Source organism: Pseudorasbora parva, chromosome 8 (assembly GCF_024679245.1).
Source record: "Pseudorasbora parva isolate DD20220531a chromosome 8, ASM2467924v1, whole genome shotgun sequence".
Taxonomy (NCBI): Eukaryota; Metazoa; Chordata; class Actinopteri; order Cypriniformes; family Gobionidae; genus Pseudorasbora; species Pseudorasbora parva.
The window spans coordinates 37,285,635-37,306,648 of NC_090179.1; the positions used below are offsets into that span (position 1 = coordinate 37,285,635).

The 21,014-nt window shown below is 36.6% G+C and overlaps 2 protein-coding genes across 2 annotated transcripts; one reads left to right on the forward strand and one right to left on the reverse strand.

Moving 5' to 3' along the window:
* Window positions 1–1,806: 1,806 nt before the first annotated feature.
* On the reverse strand, window positions 1,807–9,072 carry tubd1 (tubulin, delta 1). The gene is made up of 8 exons (XM_067451838.1): window positions 8,588–9,072; window positions 8,360–8,507; window positions 8,060–8,276; window positions 7,142–7,373; window positions 6,888–7,052; window positions 6,614–6,742; window positions 2,144–2,327; window positions 1,807–2,069 (listed from the first exon to the last, which is right to left on the reverse strand). Exons 1-8 carry the CDS (start codon window positions 8,736–8,738, stop codon window positions 1,967–1,969), a joined length of 1,329 nt encoding a protein of 442 aa, XP_067307939.1. The 5' UTR covers window positions 8,739–9,072; the 3' UTR covers window positions 1,807–1,966.
* Window positions 9,073–10,010: 938 nt separating this feature from the next.
* rps6kb1b (ribosomal protein S6 kinase b, polypeptide 1b) lies at window positions 10,011–20,403 on the forward strand. Its single transcript, XM_067451129.1, has 15 exons — window positions 10,011–10,195; window positions 10,886–10,929; window positions 11,111–11,231; window positions 11,586–11,654; window positions 11,737–11,884; window positions 12,198–12,255; window positions 13,541–13,641; window positions 13,715–13,805; window positions 13,946–14,036; window positions 14,761–14,868; window positions 14,988–15,050; window positions 16,741–16,818; window positions 16,893–17,000; window positions 17,286–17,398; window positions 19,544–20,403. The coding sequence occupies exons 1-15, from the start codon at window positions 10,127–10,129 to the stop codon at window positions 19,788–19,790; spliced, it is 1,509 nt and encodes a 502-aa protein (XP_067307230.1). The 5' UTR covers window positions 10,011–10,126; the 3' UTR covers window positions 19,791–20,403.
* Window positions 20,404–21,014: the final 611 nt, after the last annotated feature.

Consider the following 21,014-nt stretch of genomic DNA (forward strand, 5'->3'; position numbering starts at 1 on the left):
GGGGAGCCGCATATCGAGGTGAATCCAAAGACGGCAGCAACTCTGGACCTCCAGGTCTCTCTCTCATTACTGGAACCGTTTTGGTACATTATTGTATTAACAAATCTCTCTGAATTGCAATGTATAATCAATTAAACATGTAATCATAAATATCAGATGAATACCAAAAACAACAGGTAAAACAAAAAATAGGGTGTCTATTTACATGTACTAACCATAGTAATAAAAGTAAATTATTCATAATTACATGCAACTAACCCTCAACCAAAACCTAACCCTATAGTAAGTATATTAAAATAACTGTATACTATGTAGTTATGGGTTACACATTATTTTATGGTGTCAGTGTTACATGTACTAGCAACTATAAATTATGCAAAATGAAATGCATTTAACCCTACAACAAACCTAATGCCAACCATAACCTTATATAGTATGTACACAGTTAATTAATATTACTCATTACCTTAAAAAAGTGTACCAATAGAGTGCCGAAGTTCTGACGTCACTTTGTAGGCCAAAACGCGGAAGTGAGTTAGCATTTTAGCACTTCCGGTTCCCTCGCTCAAAAGTCTGGGTTTTTTGAATGGGTTTTTGCTAAATCGCCTGAAATAAGGTCTGTGGTTAACAAAGCCTCTAAATATTTTCACGTTTTGATCTATGACATAAAACACACTAGTTCTAACCTGCTTGTGATTTTTTTAAACTTTATTGTGTCTTAAAAACGGCGGTTGCTAATAAGTTGCTAAAAGGGACTACATCCTTTGGCCAGGACTTTAGACGTCATCGTGACAAACGGGAAATCTCACCAGCCCGCGTTTCATTCACTTTTGAATTCTGTAAGTAAATGTTTATTAAAAATAAAAAACTATCCCGCGTTTCAGCCTCACGTTCTTAGAAGTGTATCTTTCAGTTAATTTACATAGTTATATATTTAGTCCGGGCACGATGATCACAAAGACAATAATATTAAGCTTTATATAAACTAACAAAATAATATACGAATAAATAAAACATTAACAAACGAGAAAACAAATCTCAGAGAGGCACGCATAAACCCAATTAGTTTCTAACATGAGCGAATGAGCAATATTTCTCATGAAAAAGTGGATAAGTGTTCAAACAGAGCGCAGATCATAATGAGCTAACGTGTTTTTTAAATAAAGTTTGAGGAAGCTTGATGATGACGTAGAGCCGCGACTGTGTGCTGTGTAGTCCGTTTATAGACTACCGTTAGCATTTTATATCTGACGGCTTTATTTAGGCTTCAAACGGTATACATTTTGGATTCACTTGTAAAGATTATCTTGATAGACAAAATGTGTAAGGGTCATAACTCTTTGTTGAACACAGATCTTATTTTTTGCGATTGTCCAAAAGTCTATGGGGAAAATGCATAGGTTTTTGATCGAGGGAACCCATGCGCCGCTAACTTCCGGGTTGGCCTACAAAGTGACGTCATGACTTCGGCACTCTATTACTGTACTGTAATTAGACTGTTATACTGTACCAATTACAACCAAAATTGTAATTGGTACAGTAATTAGTATTTTGTATAACATGCACATACAAAATAAAAAACAAATTAGAAACACTAAACCTGACAATCATTAATTTTATATTCGGTAATAAATATCAGAGACAAAATAAATAAATAAATAATATTAGCTCAATAGAAGCTCAAGATGCTATTTGAATCATTCTCATATGCTGGAGAAAAACACTGGGCAAATTAAGACATTTTGAAAGTCTTGTTATTTTTCCAGTTCAACTTTCTGCAAAATTAGTATTCATACGTGGCTTTTATTTCATTCAACTATTTTCAAATACATTATAAATGATATTTTATAGCTAGAGCATTAAAAGCATATATAAATATATCACAAAACGATAAATTTAACAGCCCTATTTTAACAAATATAATCCTCCAGAGGCCAGTTAAGTCATATCATATGAAATCAGTAAATCAGAGGTGTGTGTAGCTGGAGATGATCTGCTCTAAAGCAGTAAAACTGTCCAGAAAATCCTCCTCAGCGATTCCAAACTTTGTATACTGATGAATATAAGCCCTACAGGAAAAAAAGAATGTTTTTTAAATAGACTGCAGAAATTTGGCCAGTATTTATGCTTCTGTATTTCTCACCTTGAGGCAAACATGTCCCAAGCCTTCCTGACTATATTGTCCAGTGGTTTTAAAAGGGACTGGCTGTTGCTGACCAAAGTGGCAGACTTTTCATACCCATTGAAGGCTACAGGGGAGTGCCATGTGCTGAAACTATTTTCTGTTTTAAGCCATGGCACATACAACGCAGGATCCTTAAAACCATCTGTTGATTGAAGCATTTGTCATGTTAGTTAACTATCCACATATTTTTAAACACAGAAGTAAGCTGTTTTCTGTGAATGTGCGAGACTTCCGATTTATTAGCCACTATAGGGAAATAACAGAATGAAAGTGCAGTGAACGGTAAAACAATTTGTGCTACAAATCAGCACATTTTTTAATTAAGACAATATATTAAAATATAAGTTTGCAAAATCAACAAGCTGCTTTGTAGAGCTTAAAAAAACTGGAAGCCAGACACATTCAACTGACCAGTTAAAAATGAGGTGGGAACAAATAAGGATAAGCCACGGCTAGCTGTTCCTCCACGTCGTGCATTGAAATCATTAATGCAAAGATCCGCAAGCAGTTTCACAAGTGCTAATCGACTGCTTATACTATGCCCTTAGAGTATGTACCGGTACTGTTTTTGTCAAGGAAATAGTACATACTTTTGAGTGTGTAGTGGAAGAGTAGGCAAGACTAACATCCTTATAATAAACTTCTCACTTCCTCACATATAAAATTATTTAATGCACAGCTAGCTGAGGATTATCCCGCTTATACCGTGGTTGTTTGCCAGCATTGCCAACTTAAAGCTGTTATTGTTTGCAGCCCAATATTTGACCAGAAGGGTAAAATTGACGCTAGATTCAGCGTTCTGCCCACTTTTAATCAGACACAGAGATAAAGTAGTGTGTAACATTACGTTGAATTATAGCAATTATTTGAAATAATGAAAGAGCGAGCGAGCAAGATTCTTATCTATCTCTGCGTTTCTCCACAACAACGAACTGGCTGGTTGTAATTATGTCACAACTGCGATTTAACCCCTTCACTGATGAGAAATACATTATGGAACTATCTGTGCATTAAATGTTTTTTGCACACTTTTGAGCCAATCAGAATCGAGTATTCAGACAAACCATGGAATAATATTTTTTATAAAACCAAAGAACCAAAAATGACAATCTAATATTCTTATGGCAAATTTGAACAATTTTGGCCTCAATTTTTTTTTGTGTGTGTGTGAGAAATTATTTGGTAGTTAGAGGTGGGTGCCAGATTCTTTAAAAAAAATGAGAACCACCATCTTCCTTAGATTCACTATGGCAAGCCTATTATAAGGGTGGGAAATTGCATACATGTCATTCGCCCGGTGTGTCTCGTCATGTAAATAAAGACTATTTGCTCCGGTGTATAGTGTGGGAGTGGCATAGGTTAGGCTGTGTTCACACTTGGTGTCTTTTTAGACAAGAAAAAGTTGACATGGGCACTTTTTAAATAAAGAACAAAAACAAATTTGGCAGCGTTTGGTTCTAAACAGCAGCGAAGGGCAACTTTTGTTGCTTTAACAACAGCTACTACAGTAGCCTATCCAAGAGTATTGTGTGGTGCAGATATCAGCTGGATACAGTATTGATAACTGTTGCTGAGCAAATGTCAATGTTAAGCTAACGTTAACAGATAGTTTTATTCATGACAAGTAGCAAATGACACGCTTATCTGAACAAACCTGCTCAATCTGTGCCCACAGGCCCCACACAGCCTCTTTATGGTGTATATTATGGTAGAATTTTGTGCTCATGTCATTCAACACCTTGTGCTCCGACACTAGAACATCTACTGTCCCCTTCTCCATTTTTTTATGTTGTTATAGAAATGACAGGTCTACTCGCTTGTCATTGGTCAGCTGTCGAAAAGGTGCCATAGGGCGATTTCTTTCAGAAAAGTTGAACTTTATTTAAAGGCTTAGTTCACCCAAAAATTAAATTTGTTATTTAATGACTCTTTCTGGACATGGACAGTATAGTGTGCATACACTTAGATACACTGTCGGACTAGATATAAAATATCTTAAAGGTCCCATTCTTTGCGATTCCATCTTTCAAACTTTAGTTAGTGTGTAATGTTGCTGTTAGAGCATAAATAATACCTGTAAAATTATAAAGCTCAAAGCTCAATGCCAAGCGAGATATTTTATTTAACAGAAGTTCCCTTTCAAAGCCTACAGCGAACGGCCGGTTTGGACTACACCCCTGCACTTCCTGCTTTAATGACGCAACTAAAACCGTTTGTTAACGAACCCTCCGCCCACAAGAACACGCAAATTCGGGGGCGCTGTCCTTTTGCTCTCGCAGGTCGAGAATAGGAAGCGTTTTTGTAGAGTGTGTTTGTTGTCATGCCATTGAAAAGTTGTTATTTTCATCCCGGAGTCAAATCACCTTTGTTTGGCCTTCCCACGGACGATGTACGAGATCAATGGCTACAGTTTATGGTTAACTCGGTTCCGGAAAATTATAATCACAATTTAAAACTATGTGCAGCACATTTTGCTGAGGACTGCTTCCTCAATCTCAATCAGTTTAATGCCGCATTCGCAGAAAGATTATTCTTAAAAGACGACGCAGTTCCCTCTTTGTCTGGAGAAGGCGTTGTTTATGGTGCACAACCGGTAAGTGTATTTTATTATTGAAGTTGGTCCGGTAAACAGTTTATGTAACTCATTACACAAAGTGCAACGCTGTTTAGCTTTGTTAACTAACGTTAGGTGGTAATTAAAACTAATCCGAAAAACTTAGCATATAAAAGTGTAGTAATTCATTCAGACACCATCGATTGTTGGGGTTTGTAATGATCAGTTTAAACTACTGAATAGACAGCTTACCATTCTGAAACATCCAGCAAAAGTCTTTCCTGAGCAGGTTGTAATCGATCCTCTTCGATATTCTCCGGGTCTGATTCCGGCTCAAATTGATAAGGCAATATAGACATTTTTGGCAATAACATTGAGTGCGCGTATCTCCCCGTTATGGTAAGAGGCGGGACCTTTCCGTGCAAACGTGCACTAAGCTGCTGTCCAATCACAGCGCGGGAAGCGCTGGCCTAATCTGAATTTGTTACGTATTTTTGAAGGAGGGACTTCATAGAACAAGGAAATCATCAGGCCGTTTTTAGGACAGAGGAAACAGTGCTGTACAGATAAGTAAATTGTGTGAAAAATACTGTTTTTTTTACACGCGAAACATGAACTCATGTTATATTCCACACTGTAAACATAATCAAAGCTTCGAAAACACGCAAAGAATGGGACCTTTAAAGCTACAATGTGTAACTTTACTTTATACTTAGCTAAAAACACTTATTTCAAAAATATGTGCTCATAAATGTATATTTACTTCTTTCAAGTAATAAAGTATTTTCATAAGTTTATAATATGCCATTGAAAATACATACGGGTGAGGGGTTCGAATGCCGGTTGCCATGTTGCAACCGGCATTGTCCTCCATCTTGAAAGTACATTAGCCAAAGAGGGACATACCCGTAAATTCAAGCTTCGCTTTTCGCATTTAAACACTCGATGGCAGTCATGAACGAGGTCGAACTGGAAGCCATGTTAATCTTTGACTAAATAGGCCACCGTAGCCGCAAAACTAATATTCACTGGATTGTCATATACCTTTACACCGCTAGATGGGGGAAAATATCACACAGTGTAGCTTTAAACTGTGTTCTGAAAATGAACAGAGGTCTTACAGGTGTGGAACGACATTAGGGTGAGTCATTAATGACATAAATTTCCTTTTTGGGTGAACTAACCCTTTAAAACTTGAAAAGATGTCGGTAGTGGCGGCGTTTAAAAAAAAACGCTCGGTTTACTTCATAGGATTATAATGTAAAACAGACACAGGCAGCTTTTCAAAAAAGATGCCGAGTGTGAAGTTCTGTGAACATGGCCTTAGTTGTCACAACAAGCCAGAAAGGTTGACATGGAGTACCCAAATCTCGAACCTCACTAGTTTAAAAAAAAAGTTAAACAGAAGAGAGTCTGATAGCAAAAAAGAGAACGTAGCAGAGCTCGTAATAAAACAAGAATCAACATTAGCTTGACTTTTCGGAGGTCAAGAACTGATGGATTTGAAATGTTGTAAAAGCTATGCGAAGATGTGTTTGTTTTACTCAATTGCCACGTGTCGCTCTTTAACAGAGTTGACTGTAAAGCAGTATCTATTGTGAAGAATCATTTCATTATGGCTATAGTAGCGCTGTGCTACACTTCAACTTCAAGGAAGTACCGTGTCTATTAATGGGTAAAACTACAGTAATGTTTTCAGCTAGTCAGCTGGAGATCATTTCCCTTAAAACTGGTTATATCTCCTAAGCCTAGTAGTGAATGTTTTAGGAGCAGTAGGAAAGCCACATTCATCTGCACAGTCACACAGAGCTGAAGCGCAAACAAAACAATGTTCTTCTGCAAAATGCATGGAAGTACACTGAAGGGCTACCTGCCTGTAACCGCAGTAGAGACGTCTTTCCCCCGCAGTATTAGAAGATTAGCAAGTGACGAATTAAAACTTTTATGCCTGCTGTTTGTCACGCTCTCTCCTCCTGATGTGACGCTTACTGTCCAGTCAATTCCTTTGAAAAAAAAAAAACACATTTTAATTCCACAAAATCAATATGTATCCAAATCCATGAAGAAACATTTAGCATTTGTTCTGTGTCGTATGTATAGCATCCTTCCTAACCTAACATTACATGAATGTGACATCACAGCGCTCACCTTCTTCCATTCTAGCGCTGGCGATGAGCATTTGACGTAAATGCTTGAGCAGGCCAGGCCAGTTAAACACACTATAGGCCAGAGACGTGCTGGACATCTGAGGAATGTTACTCAAGCTGAGCAGTTTGTACTCGGGGTGACACACCAGAGAACTCAGTAATTCCCCTGCAGACAGCAGATAAACACCGTTAAAGGAGTGACATTTTTGCCTGACGATTCTCTGAAATTGGATGTGAACGGTGAGTCATTTGTACCTATGGGGTTTCTGCTATAATGGCAGGGTGAATCAGCAGTATACGCGGGCTGAAGCACGCTGGCCAGCTGGTGAGCGATCACCTTATTAACGTCACTGATGGAGATGTGTTTGATGTTCATCAGCTGGCTGCAGATTTTGTGCACAGTGTCATTCTCGTGAACCAGAATAGCATCAGAGAGCTGGTAGAGATGTGACAGCGTGAGCACAGAGTTGTAGTTTTGCACGATCACCTGGAAAGAAAGACAAAAATCACAAAAACAAGAATAAGGAAATGCAAAATAATAGTGTCCATCATAATGATAAAGGAAAAATCTAGTCCTTAGAAATGTAGTCTTTGCATTCATGTTGGTTTAATATGGTTTTGATGGCAGGACAAGACACCATCGATGAATTGGGTAAATATTTGAACAGATATCACCATACTTCAGTTGATTAATCAATTTTAAATGCAAGTTTTCTTAATATGTATATGTGCCATTAATTAAATTTGCATACATTTCTAGAACAGACCTCTGAACATTGGATGAAGCCAGGTTCAAAGTTATTGAATCACTTATCTTACTTTTTTTTCAAGAGGGGGATTTGGGATATCTATTTTTATCACTTAACATAGTGAGAGAAAAAAATTAGCCATGCTTTTAGGAATAACATTTTATATACATCAGGCAAATGATATATGAACAAAAAAAGAACATAGATCAGAATAAAACTGTACAGTTTGGTGTAACTGTTATGTAAATGCTACTGTACTGTACTTGAATGTGCAATAAAATAAACACTGTACTTTGGATGTTTTCTTTCTACTTGTTGAAAACAGGCATGGAAGAAAAATAACTAAAAATGTCTGTCTTTGATCCTTACAAAAAATAAAAAAATAAAAAATAATGTAATTGAACCAACTATTAAAGCTAATTACCTCACCAGCTCCATAGGGCCATGTTATTTGATTTAGGATGAAGGACTGGGGGTATATGTCCCTCAAACATTGAGTGATGTAGGTACCCACACCAGAACCGGTCCCACCAGCGACACTCATCATGGTGAAAATCCCTGCAAGACGATCACATCGCTCGATCTCCATCCGCACCAGATCCTCCACAGCCTCTTCATGACGTGGCCCATGAACACAAAACCTTCAGAGAAGAATGGTAAACTGAAGTTGAACTCACACAGTATTAACACATTGAAAGCCTAAACTTAGAGCTGATCTTCTTACCCATTTGCCCAGTTGTTTCCAGAGCCCTGCTTCTGGGAGAAATGTGCTCTGTCTCCATACCTCCATCTTCCAGATTTTGAAGCTTTTGCTATGGCTTGAGAGATAACCTTGGGCTCCATATCCACAAGCACCGACCGCGCCACAAGTTCTGCGAGACATAAACATATGGAACATAATAGATATCATATATTACAGAAGTATTAGCAGGGTGAGTTGTGTTGAAGATACCTCCAGCTGAGCTTTCATAAAAGAATCTCTCATCACTGCATTGCTTGTAGCTCTTTCTGTTTGGTCCATTTGAGTCACCGCTTATGACACTGAAGAGCTCGTGTCCGATCTGATTCCCACACTGACCCACCTGTAAGCTTACAACCGACATATCTATAACCTACGGGCTTTGTCTGTCCACGTGTCCCATTAAACGCTACGAAAAACGTCTCACACGCGCTCAAGGCAGCATTATGTAAATACACACTACACAAAAGTGTAGCTATAGCAACGTTTACCTTAATCTAACCTATGCTTCTAACTCAAAGAGACACATTCCCTGAATGCCATTTTACTGTACAGGGTCAAAACAAAGCCACGGAATACACATTATCAAGTAGCATTAAGTCACTACACTAAAAAACTAAAACTTTTACAAAGTAAAAGAAGATATGTTGTGCCTCTAGAGTTGAAGGCGGGCGCAGGTTTGCAAGAGTCGGAACTGATGCATGATGGGACCGGGATCTAGAGTGAAAAACATCTCTGCATCCATCAGATGGCGCACAAAACATATGGGCAAATGTCACGATAGCATGTAAAGTCACATTTCAAGTCTGATTTAAACACATCAAACTAAAATTAGAGAAGTAATTAATTTGTTTAAGATTTAAGAAAGTTTTTATTTTATTTTATAAATTTTGACATTATTCCCATGCCCAGCTAAGCCACATTTCCCCCCTCAAATTAATTTTACTTGGTGACTTTGCTTAGTCGCATTACTGCAGATTGCAACAAATAATACCATTATAATTTAAATAATATTGCATTGCAATAATAAGAATGTCTTTTTTTAGTATTTCTTTTATTTTAATTATTGTATTTATTTGTATTACAGTAAATTTGAGGAAACGTGTGTTTTTTTTAAATTCAGGATTAAAATTTGATAACGTTGATTAAGTTTGTCATTAAGGATAATTTGGTACTAAAATATTTACGTGGAAGCTTATTCTATTGGTTTTAATTCATTACTTAATTTAATTTGTTTTAAGTAATTATTTAACAAAATGTGTGATGTAAAACACACACATATATGTGTATATTATTTTATGTATATATATATATATATATATATATATATATATATATATATATATATATATATATATATATATATATATATATATATATATATGTGTGTGTGTGTGTGTGTGTGTGTGTGTGTGTGTGTGTGTGTGTGTGTTGTATTTATTTTTATGTTTTACAACATCACACAAGTTAAACAAATTATAAAAAATATACAAAAATGATTTATATTATTTATACATACTATTTTATATATTATTTATGTATTCGTTGGTCGCGTATTCCGATACTGACAGCTAAGTTACACATAAAGACAGTTTGAAGTCCAGCGTGAGTTAGGTATTTTCCTGCATTCCTCCGCGCGGGGGTGTCAGTTTGCGTCCATGCCGGTCATGGCGACTGTGCGTTCATGTCCATGAGGCGGGAAGCGCGAGCTCCTCACGCGGTTTGAAGTGATCCCGGACGGCGAAATTAACGATGGCTGGCGTTTTCGACATCGATCTGGACCAGCCGGAGGAAAATGTCTCCGATGATGAGCTGGAGGAGGTAACGGACGGATGGTTTTGAAAGTTAACGGCACGCGGGAGTGTTCCACCCAGAGCCGAGTGCAGGCCTGAGGCCCGAGGAATAACGCTACGCGTCTGGCTGCTTTATGTTATGCTAACATGCTAACACGATTACCGTACAGTGTGCTTTACTTAGTGAATACCTTTGATATTCTGCCTGTCACCACACGTGTCAAAGATATCCGAGTTGTACTACCTGAAATGTGTTTTATATGTACTAGTTGAAGATATGAGCTGGAGATAATAAGGTGTTAGCCTACTACTTGACAGTACAGTACAGTACAGTACAGTTTGGGCGATTTAAAGGGCTGGACGTGTGTGTTATCTTTCACATAGGATGCTGCAGTGCAGCATACCTTAGATATATCATTTTTTTTATGCATATCGCTTTAAGTTGTCTTTAAGAACTGTCTTCTTATTTTCACGAGGATCAGTCAATTAGGAGTTGCAACGCCATAGATGGTGCATGTCACCTTATTAGATCTCTGGGAATAGTATTTCGAAATCCGACCCCTTATGCTTTCATGTTCAGACTAGAAGTGCTGCCAACTGTTGCCTCGTAACGTTATCTCTTCGTGCACTGATCATCTCTTCACCCAACACCTAAGTGTTCACCATTGCAGTGAAATGAGCTTTTATTGATCATGCATTTAATACTTCTCTTCTGCAGGCTCAGATCAATGACCTTATGGATCAGTGCAGTGGTTTTGAATTGTGAGTATATGTTGTGGTTGCAATTACATTTCTGACTGTTTTTAATTTTTATATTTAAAATTAAAATATTAAGTTAATAAAGGTGCATAGACAGATGACACAAAATACAATGTCAATGTTCTAATGCTGATGACAGGAATAATGCACACTATTATTTGTCATTTTTGGTTCGTCCTAATAGTAACATGGACGACTGTGAGAAGATTGAAATATCGGAGGACAATGTTAACCAGGGAACTGAAAACATCCGTCCAGAGTGCTTCGAGCTTCTCCGTGTGTTGGGGAAAGGTGGTTATGGAAAGGTATTGTAACCGGTTATTATATACCAACTAAAATTATTAAAAACTTTTAGTTTTGTTTATTGAAATGAAGCTGAAATAAAATGCAATAGAGATAATTTAACAAAACATTTGAAATGTTGCCTGAAAATTAGTTGAAGCACTGGAAATAAAAACTGAAATGAAACAAATTGAACCTAAATATTAATATTTAAAAAGATTGGAAGCCTAATTAAATGACCAAAGCACATTATAAAATTATTTAAAATGAAACCAATTAAAATGAAAACATGTGCTTGAAAATAAAATAATACAATCGAATTGAAAATAGTAATAAAATAAATGTACATAACATTTTCTGTTTTTCCTATTAAATAGGTTTTCCAGGTCCGGAAAGTATCCGGTGCAGCAACAGGAAAAATATTTGCAATGAAAGTCTTAAAAAAGGTTAAGCAAATTCCTTTCATTTGAATGCAGTAATTAACATTTGTCGCGCTGTCTCAATGTCATCTTATTCTCCTTCTCGTAGGCTATGATTGTACGCAATGCCAAGGACACAGCGCATACTAAAGCAGAGCGGAACATCTTAGAGGAAGTCAAGCATCCTTTCATCGTTGATCTAATCTATGCCTTTCAGACGGGCGGCAAGCTTTACCTCATCCTTGAATACCTAAGTGGTTCGTGAATCAAGAACAACCTTTGTCTCGTAGAGATAGATGACTTCTCATTCTTTCCAGTCTCCTCCTGTTGCTGCGGAGTTGCTAAAGAATATATTCCACCATTGGCGGCATTCCTTCTTTGAATGCCTTAGGGTTTTTTTGCATAGAGGGAATTTATTGTTTGCTGAAATGCTAAATATGTCAATGTAAAACATCACTTTTGCAGTGCGATCTTGTTTTGAAATCTAACGTGGTAAAGCTTTGCTATCAGTCCATCTCTGTGTTTGCTCTTAAAACTGATGTTTGTGGTAAAAACGGTTTTCTTTTGCAGGTGGGGAGCTTTTTATGCAGCTTGAGCGAGAAGGGATTTTCATGGAGGACACAGCCTGGTAAGAGAGGCCAATGTGTTTGTTTTTGTGACTTTAATGAACTTGCTATGTTAAAATGTAACTGGTTAGCACTTAAAAACACCTTTCACAGACAAGGCTTAGAATAAAAGGCTAGTTCACACAAAAATGAAAATTCTGTCAATAATTCCTTACACTCATGTCGCTCGACACCCGTAAGACCTCCGTTCATCTTCGGAACACAAATGAAGATATTTTTGTTGAAATCCGATGGCTCAGAAAGGCCTTCATTGACACTAAAGGCGTCGTCACAAAGCCCATCTCACTACAGTGGCTCTACAATTATTTTATGAAGCGACGAGAATTAGTTTTTGTGTGCAAAAAAACTAAAAATAATGACTTGTATAGTGATGGGCCGATTTCAAAACAAAGTTTCGAACTTTATAAATCAGTGTATTGATTCATGATTTGGATACGCTGATTTAAAACCTTTCATTACTTTGTTTTGAAATCGGCCCATCACTATACATTATTTAGTTGTTTTTTTGCACACAAAAGCTATTCTTGTCGGTTGTAACAGTTTCTGATAGTCTCATGTTAATATTGAGTACCAGTAGAGTAGTATTGCATTCTTCATATCTCTGAAGAATCTTTAGTTTTATCATATTTATAAAATTAATTTATGTAATTTCTGAAAACAGCCGAACTCGTGGAGGCGTGCAGTGGGCGGAACAAAAGAGTCACACACAAACGTTTTTGTGACATATGGGGACATTCCATTGGTTTAATGGTTTTTATCCCGTACAAACTGTATTTTCTATCCTCTAACACTGCCCCTGCCCCTAAACCTACCCATCACAGGAAACATTCTGCATTTTTACTTTCTAAAAAAATTCATCCTGTATGATTTATAAGCAATTTGAAAAGTAGGGATATGGGTAATGTCCTCATATTTCATCCTCTCCTTTTAATACCAGTGTCATACCCATGTCATTATACACCTTTGTGTCCTCATATGTCACAAAAAACATGCCCACACACATACAAAATACATCATGGAATTATCCCTGGATAACTTGCGATCCCCTTTTCGTTTGTGTAGTTTACGATTTAACTCACCGCCTGCAGTTAACTCCCCCCACCTCAATCATGCATTTTATTCTAGGACTTGTTTATGAAATCTGAGAAGTGTTTTATTGAAGTTTAAATTTTTTTACAACAATTTACAAGGTCGCATGGACAGATACATGCATATACAGTAAGCCTTAAATTCAACATGATGAGATGAGCAAAGATAATCAGAATGATGAGAGCTTTTTACATGCAGCTTTTACTTGGCTGAAATCTCTATGGCTCTCGGACACCTGCATCAGAAAGGCATCATCTACAGAGATCTCAAACCTGAGAACATCATGCTCAATAACCAAGGTCTCTTCATTTTGTAATTTCGAAAGGAGTAAATTAACAATGGAATTTTTAATAATCTATTTTCTTATCACAGGACATGTAAAACTGACTGATTTCGGGCTGTGTAAGGAGTCTATTCATGACGGCACAGTGACCCACACTTTCTGCGGCACAATTGAGTACATGTGAGAGACGTTTAAAGAAGCCCGTAACATCCTTGTAATGTCTGAGTTGCTAATTTCCTGTTTTGCATTGCCCGACATGCCTGTGTCACATGCATTTAGATGAATTTTACAGTAGCGTGAGAAGTTCCTTTTAATTTCAGGGCCCCGGAGATCCTCATGAGAAGCGGGCACAATCGGGCTGTTGATTGGTGGAGTCTGGGGGCTTTGATGTATGACATGTTAACAGGAGCAGTGAGTATACGTGTCTCATCAGTGTGTCTTCGTGCACCGCACTATGAAAAAAAAAGAAGCTAATTTTAATTCATTTTTTTCTCCTTAAAGCAAGTACTTGTCAGTTTACTGAAATTAAAACAAGACCGGTTATTCAGAGCTTCACTCACTTAATTATGGCCCTCTAACAGTTAAACAAAACCGCATCTATTTTGTGGAAGAACATTGTTTTGGTTGTGCTCCGGCTCTGTGTCAAAAACACATTTTGTAAGGACTAATGTATTGAACCCTTATTTAAATTTTGAAGAAAAAAAGAGTTACAAAGTGTACCTTTTTTAAGTGTGATTAGTTGACTAGTTATTTAGGCAACACGTCAGCGAATCCGCTATGGGGGTGCAAGGGTTGGTAGGATATCAGTGAAATTTATCAAAAATATAAATATATTTTTTCAAAATATATTTTTGGGGACTGTCAAAGTTAATGTGTGCTTTTAAGATATTAATGAAATACTGTATATTAACAATGTTGTATTATTTTTTATTGTATTTATTTGTCTCAATTTATTTGACTAAATACTTAGATTTTGTTGTAAAATAATGTTTGTTAATATTTATTAGCAGGGTCCCTTACAAGGGAATCATTGTATTTGGGGTCCTTGGCATTAAACCCAAAATCTAGTTAAGTTTTTGAACATCCCTATTTTAAAGTGTTTCTATTTGACATGGATGTTTTTTTGCGTTTCTAGCCCCCCTTCACAGGAGAGAACCGGAAGAAAACCATTGACAAAATTCTTAAATGCAAACTGAACCTCCCACCCTACCTCACACAAGAAGCCAGGGACCTTCTCAAAAGGGTAGGCTAATATTTTCTTCTCCTTCTCCTTCTCCTTCTCCTTCTTCTTCTTCTTCTTCTCCTTCTCTCCCCCCCCCCCATGTTTTATTGTAATAATAATTTTATTAAATTTGTGTTCAGCTACTTAAAAGAAGTGCCTCATCTCGACTTGGGGCTGGAGCTGGAGATGCAACAGAAGTACAGGTCTGGTTCAGCTCTTATATCTAACAATATTAATGTTGAATTCAACATTAAATCTTTTCCTTTTTTAAGCCTGATGTATGAAACAATGTATAGCGGGAAAAATATATATCAATATTTATATATTTATTAATAGTTATATAGGTATATTAATAGTTATGAGAAATTCTAGTTAAAATTGCAATTTGCATTTTTTAGGGGTTTTTTTACAAATGAAAAATGTGTATATATTGTGCTTGTGTATATATATCAATATTTATATATTGTGACTAATAATAATATTATTATTATTGGAAAAATATATTAATTTATATTTTATATATATATTTATATAAATATATATATATATATATATTTTATATATTATTATGACTAATAATAATTATAACTATTATTATTATTATTGCTAATAATGTAAAATATTTAAACAATCTAACTAAAAGTCCCTAGAAATGTCTAAGGATTTATTATTAAATATTATAATAATAATATAATTATTATAAAAATCTGTGATTTCAATTTCTTAATTGTCAAGAGGTATGCATAATCAAGAAAGAGTCTATCTTTAATATGAAATATGAGCCTCTTATGCATCCACTGCGGGGGAAAACACTGAAGAAAAACATGATTTGTCATTTACATTTATTTAAATTTTACCCAAAATAGGATGGGAGTGATCACTGCTGGGCTCTAAACACACTTGCGTTTCATTCATACTGGAGGTCAGAGGGTGCCCTCGAGCAGAAACGCCACATATGCCTCAGAGAGAAGTAATATAAGGATGTTTTCAGGACATCCCTAATGTAAGCTAGCGCTGTGTAGCTGAATAAAAAGAAGACAGAAACGCTTTGATTAAACATGAAGACCGTAAACGCACAATATATTGTATTATAATGCTAGTCGACAGACTTCATCTCTGTATAGAATACTGTAAAATGATTCTGTAATAAGAAGCCACATCAGCTCACGAAAGGGCATTTCAAACACTCGACTGATGATATGAAGTGAGTTAAAACATATTATATATTGTTTTTTCAAACGCACGTTAGACACGACTCAAACTTGCAGTCTTTCAGACAGAGCAGCGTTTACTCTTGATCACAGAGCCGCTCTTCACTAACGCTGCGCATATTTATTTCATTAAAATTGCAGCCTTTACGCTTTCATAATCGCACATAAGCTAAATTCTGATTAATCGTGCCGCCCTAATTAGTCTCTTTGTGCAGATGCCAGTTGTAATGTTATGTTGATGTTGTGTATATAGGATGTCTAATTAATATAATATAGGATGTGTCATATAGAACGAGCTTCAGCTGACTGGTGCTCTACAGATGCTATTCCTTTTATAGACTTCTTTTTTGGAAACATTGCATTATTTATAATCTAGCAGTTACTTTTCTAGTCCTATCTTCATATTTTTATTTTTTTATTTGTCAAAAAAAAAATTGTATCAGCATTTTAAATAAAATATTTTCATCATTTTTGCCATGTTGGCCCGGCCCTGTCCCCCATTTGTAATCTAAATGAAACAATGCTTACCCCAGTTTTCATCATCTTGATAACTAGAGGTCTTAGAAAATGTGCATATCAAATATGATACAGTAGGATTTATAGGGTTAATTTATAGGGGGCTTTTAACTGTGAATTTATTTTTTATTATTATTTTTTTAATTTGCTTCAATTTGTCTCCTAGACTCATCCCTTCTTCCGACATGTAAATTGGGATGACCTTCTCGCGCGTAAAGTAGAACCACCATTCAAGCCTTTCTTGGTAACTATTGCCACTTTTGTGGTACTTAAGAGTTAATGGGGTATATATGAATATCTAATGACTCATTTTGACAGCAATCTGCTGAGGATGTGAGCCAGTTTGATTCAAAGTTCACCAGCCAGACTCCCGTTGACAGTCCTGATGACTCCACACTGAGCGAAAGTGCAAATCAGGTCTTTTTGGTAAGGAAGCTGATCATGGTTTTTACTTTTGTCTTCTGTGGAAGCTTCTTTCTGCCATGGAGTAAAATGATATTGTGACTTTTATTATACAATTTCGTTGTTTGTATATCAGATTTGAGGAAATGAGTTTATAACTCGCTATTGATTTTTTTTTTTTTGGTGAGAAAATTGAGATACACGTCACAATTACTTTTTTTGTTTTTAGCTTGTTGCGGAAATAAGCTTCCTAAGTTATCTTTGCCTGTTTTGAGAAAAAACTGTGCTTTTATCTTTTCATTCTTACAGGGTTTTACCTATGTAGCTCCATCGGTTTTGGAAAATTTAAAGGAGAAGTTCTCATTTGAGCCAAAAATTCGTTCACCTCGCCGTTTTTTGGGAAGCCCTCGAACGCCTGTCAGGTAATCAGATTTGTTTTACTTACAACCCCAAATCAGAAAAGGTTGGGATATTTTGGAAAACGCAAATAAAAAAAGAAAGTAGTGATTTCTAAATTTACTTTGACTTGTATTTCATTGCAGACAATATGAACACAAAATATTTCATGTTTTGTCTGGTCAACTTCATGTCATTTGTAAATATGCATCCTTTCCTGTCATTCAGACCTGCAACACATTTAAAAAAAAGTTGGGACAGGAGCAATTTAGGGCTAGTAATGAGGTAAAAGGGTTAAATAATGATGTGATTTGAAACAAGTGATGTCAACAGGTGATTGAAATTATGATTTGGTACAAAAGCAGCATCCAAGAAAGATCTAATCCTTTAGGAGCAAAGATGGGCCGAGGATCGCCAGTTTGCCAACAAATACGTGAGAAAATTATTGAAATGTTTAAAAACAATGTTCCTCAAAGAAAGATAGGAAGAGATTTGGATATTTCACATTCAACAGTGCATAACATAATTACAAGATTCAAGGAATCTGGAGGAATTTCAGTGCGTAAAGGACAAGGCCGCAAGCCTAAGCTGAACAACCGTGATCTCCGATCCCTCAGGCGGCACTGCATCAAGAATCGTCATTCATCTATAAGCGATATCACCACATGGGCTCAGGACTACTTTGGCAAACCTTTGTCAAGTACCACAATATGTAGTTACATCCACAAATGCCAGTTAAAACTGTACTGTGCCAAAAGGAAGCCTTATGTTAACAGTGTCCAGAAGCGCCGTCGACTTGTCTGGGCTCGGAGGCATCTGGGATGGACCATCACACAGTGGAAATGTGTACTGTGGTCAGATGAATCAGTATTTCAGGTATTTTTTGGGAGGAATGGACGCCGTGTGCTCCGGACCAAAGAAGAAAAGGATCATCCAGACTGTTACCAGCAACAAGTCCAAAAGCCAGGGTCTGTCATGGTATGGGGTTGTGTCAGTGCCCTTGGCAAAGGTAACTTGCACTTCTGTGAAGGCACCATTAATGCTGAAAAGTACATAGAGATTTTGGAGCATAATATTCTGCCTTCAAGAAGATATCTTTTCCAGGGACGTCCATGCATATTTCAACAAGACAATGCAAAACCACATTCTGCACACATTACAAAGTCCTGGCTGCGGAGGAAGAGGGTACGGGTACTTGACTGGCCTGCCTGCAGTCCAGACCTGTCTCCAATAGAGAATGTGTGGCGCATTTTGAAGCGCAAAATGCGACAACGAAGACCCCGTACTGTTGCCCACCTTAAGACTTGTTTGCAGGAAGAATGGGACAAAATAACACCTGAAACACTTCATCACTTGGTGTCTTCAGTCCCTAAACGTCTTTTAAGTGTTGTGAAAAGGAATGGCAACATTACAAAGTGGTAAATGCTTTACTGTCCCAACTTTTTTTTAAATGTGTTGCAGGTCTGAATGACAGGAAAGGATGCATATTTACAAATGACATGAAGTTGACCAGACAAAACATGAAATATTTTGTGTTCATATTGTCTGCAATGAAATACAAGTCAAAGTAATTTTAGAAATCACTTCTTTTTTATTTTATTTGCACATTCCATACTGTCCCAACTTTTTCTGATTTGGGGTTGTATAAATAGGGGTGTGTGATATTGACACACATCTGAATTTTCTGGGATTTCATATAACAATAACTGACACACATATTATGGGGATTTTTACCTTTTTATAAAGCCATTTTTTCTAAACTAATTAAATGCATACATCAGCTTTTGTCTCAAATTATTACATTTAATCAATAAATTAAGACGGTCACCTGCTTCCACCTACTGGAGGTTTAGTTTCATGTTTGCACATACTTTCCAACATTTCTTAATATCACGGAATGGTAATTATTGACTTTAGCCTGGATTGATGGCTCTCAATACCGCAATATATATCGTTGGGGGGAAAAATATCGCAATGTAATTTTTTTCCAATATCGTGCAGCCCTAACATGCATAATGTCAGATCGCACATCGCTAAAACAACAATTATGATATTATCGATATTATATTAATACGATGCATATCGCACATCTCTACTTATAAATGTAACCATAAAAAAATTAATACAAAAAATTAAATACATTTTTAACCTTGTTTGCTTCTGTCTTTCAGCCCGATTAAGTTCTCAGGAGATTGTTGGCCACGAGGTCCCCCCTTGCCCGAACCTTCCTCCCTCCAGTCCCCCACAGAGCTCGCTATGGAGGTCTCCACCATGGATCAGATGGATGTCCAGGCTAGTTCCGAGGCCACCGCCCCTCTTCCCATCAGGCAACCCGCTGGCTCCAACGTGGGCCAGTTTAAGCAGCAGGCCTACCCCGTCATCTCTAAAAGGCCAGAGCATCTACGTATGAACCTATGACCATTAGTCCGACTTAGAGTTTTCCTTTGCTTTCTCTATTTCTTTTATATGGACACTTGGGGAGAAGAAAGCTCTCCACCATCACTTCCATCTGCTATATACTGTCCTTCACATCCGATGAGCATGTGTCTTTCACTGAGTTTGAGAAACTGTTACAGTTCCTCACGTCCCAAAAACAAAACACTCATTCTTAGATGATTCCTGTCATCACATATCAGATGGACTATCAGGATTCTTTTGGATTATCAACTTTTTTTTTTTACATGATTTTACCATAAAAAGAACACTCAAAAAAACAATCACAAAAAAGACAATATTTGCAAATGTGCAGATAAGTAGATGGTCCCGTCAAGATGATCAAGTGATGTTGAGGAATTGCTTCCAATGGGATGCTTTAAGTTTTTACAGTATTTCCAAGGAAAGTTAAATTGCTTTCCAGCTGTTAATGAATTGTACAAATCATTGTGGATCACAAAATGAGATGCATTTGTGGGAGTTTCACCCAGTGGAGGTTCGCAGCCTGACTGAAGTCTTACACATTTTTAAATAAGTGTATCCCACAGTGCTGTATAGATGGATAATACACGAGCCTCAATAAAAACAAATACGTTGACTTTTGAAACTTTATTACATGCTGGGGTGTCAAATTAGTTGAATTGAGAGTTTGTAAGATCTCTGCGGTGGCCAACAGTGGTAATGATGTCCATTACAAGTTGATGTTGGGCGGTAAAATGTTTTGTTTATTTTTTATGTTAAAAAGTCTTATGCTCAGCAAGGCTGCATTCATTCATCAAACATACAGTAAAAACAGTACTATTGTGCAATATTACAACATAAAATAACCATTTTTTATTTTAATGTTTTGTTTTTGTTCCTGTGATGGCAAAGCTGAATTTTTCAGCGTCATTACTCCAGTTTTTTGTCACATGATCCTTCAGAAATCATTCAACTGTGCTGATTTATGCTGATTTGCTGCTCAGGAAACACTCATTACCAATGTGCATTAGAAACATAAAAAAATAATAAAACTGCATTCATTGGAAATTTTAAAACTAACTACCACAAATGTGTAATTTTTGATCAATGTAATGCTTACTAGCTGAATCAATTTCTTTAAAAAACAAAACAAACCTTGTGTACCCCAGTTTTGTAAGGTAATATGCATAAGAAAATGTGAATGCATCGATACACTTTGTTTTAATCAAATTAATTTGCTCTTATTTG

Coding starts and splice junctions, on each gene's coding strand:
- tubd1 (XM_067451838.1), bottom strand. CDS start 8,738: ATGTCGGTTGTAAGCTTACAGGTGGGTCAGTGTGGGAATCAGATCGGA. Junction 7,374..8,059: donor GGCCCTATGGAGCTGGTGAG/GTAATTAGCTTT, acceptor CTTTCTTTCCAG/GTGATCGTGCAAAACTACAA. Junction 2,328..6,613: donor CGTCTCTACTGCGGTTACAG/GCAGGTAGCCCT, acceptor TTCAATCAACAG/ATGGTTTTAAGGATCCTGCG.
- rps6kb1b (XM_067451129.1), top strand. CDS start 10,127: ATGGCTGGCGTTTTCGACATCGATCTGGACCAGCCGGAGGAAAATGTC. Junction 14,869..14,987: donor CCAGGGACCTTCTCAAAAGG/GTAGGCTAATAT, acceptor ATTTGTGTTCAG/CTACTTAAAAGAAGTGCCTC. Junction 16,819..16,892: donor CACCATTCAAGCCTTTCTTG/GTAACTATTGCC, acceptor TCATTTTGACAG/CAATCTGCTGAGGATGTGAG.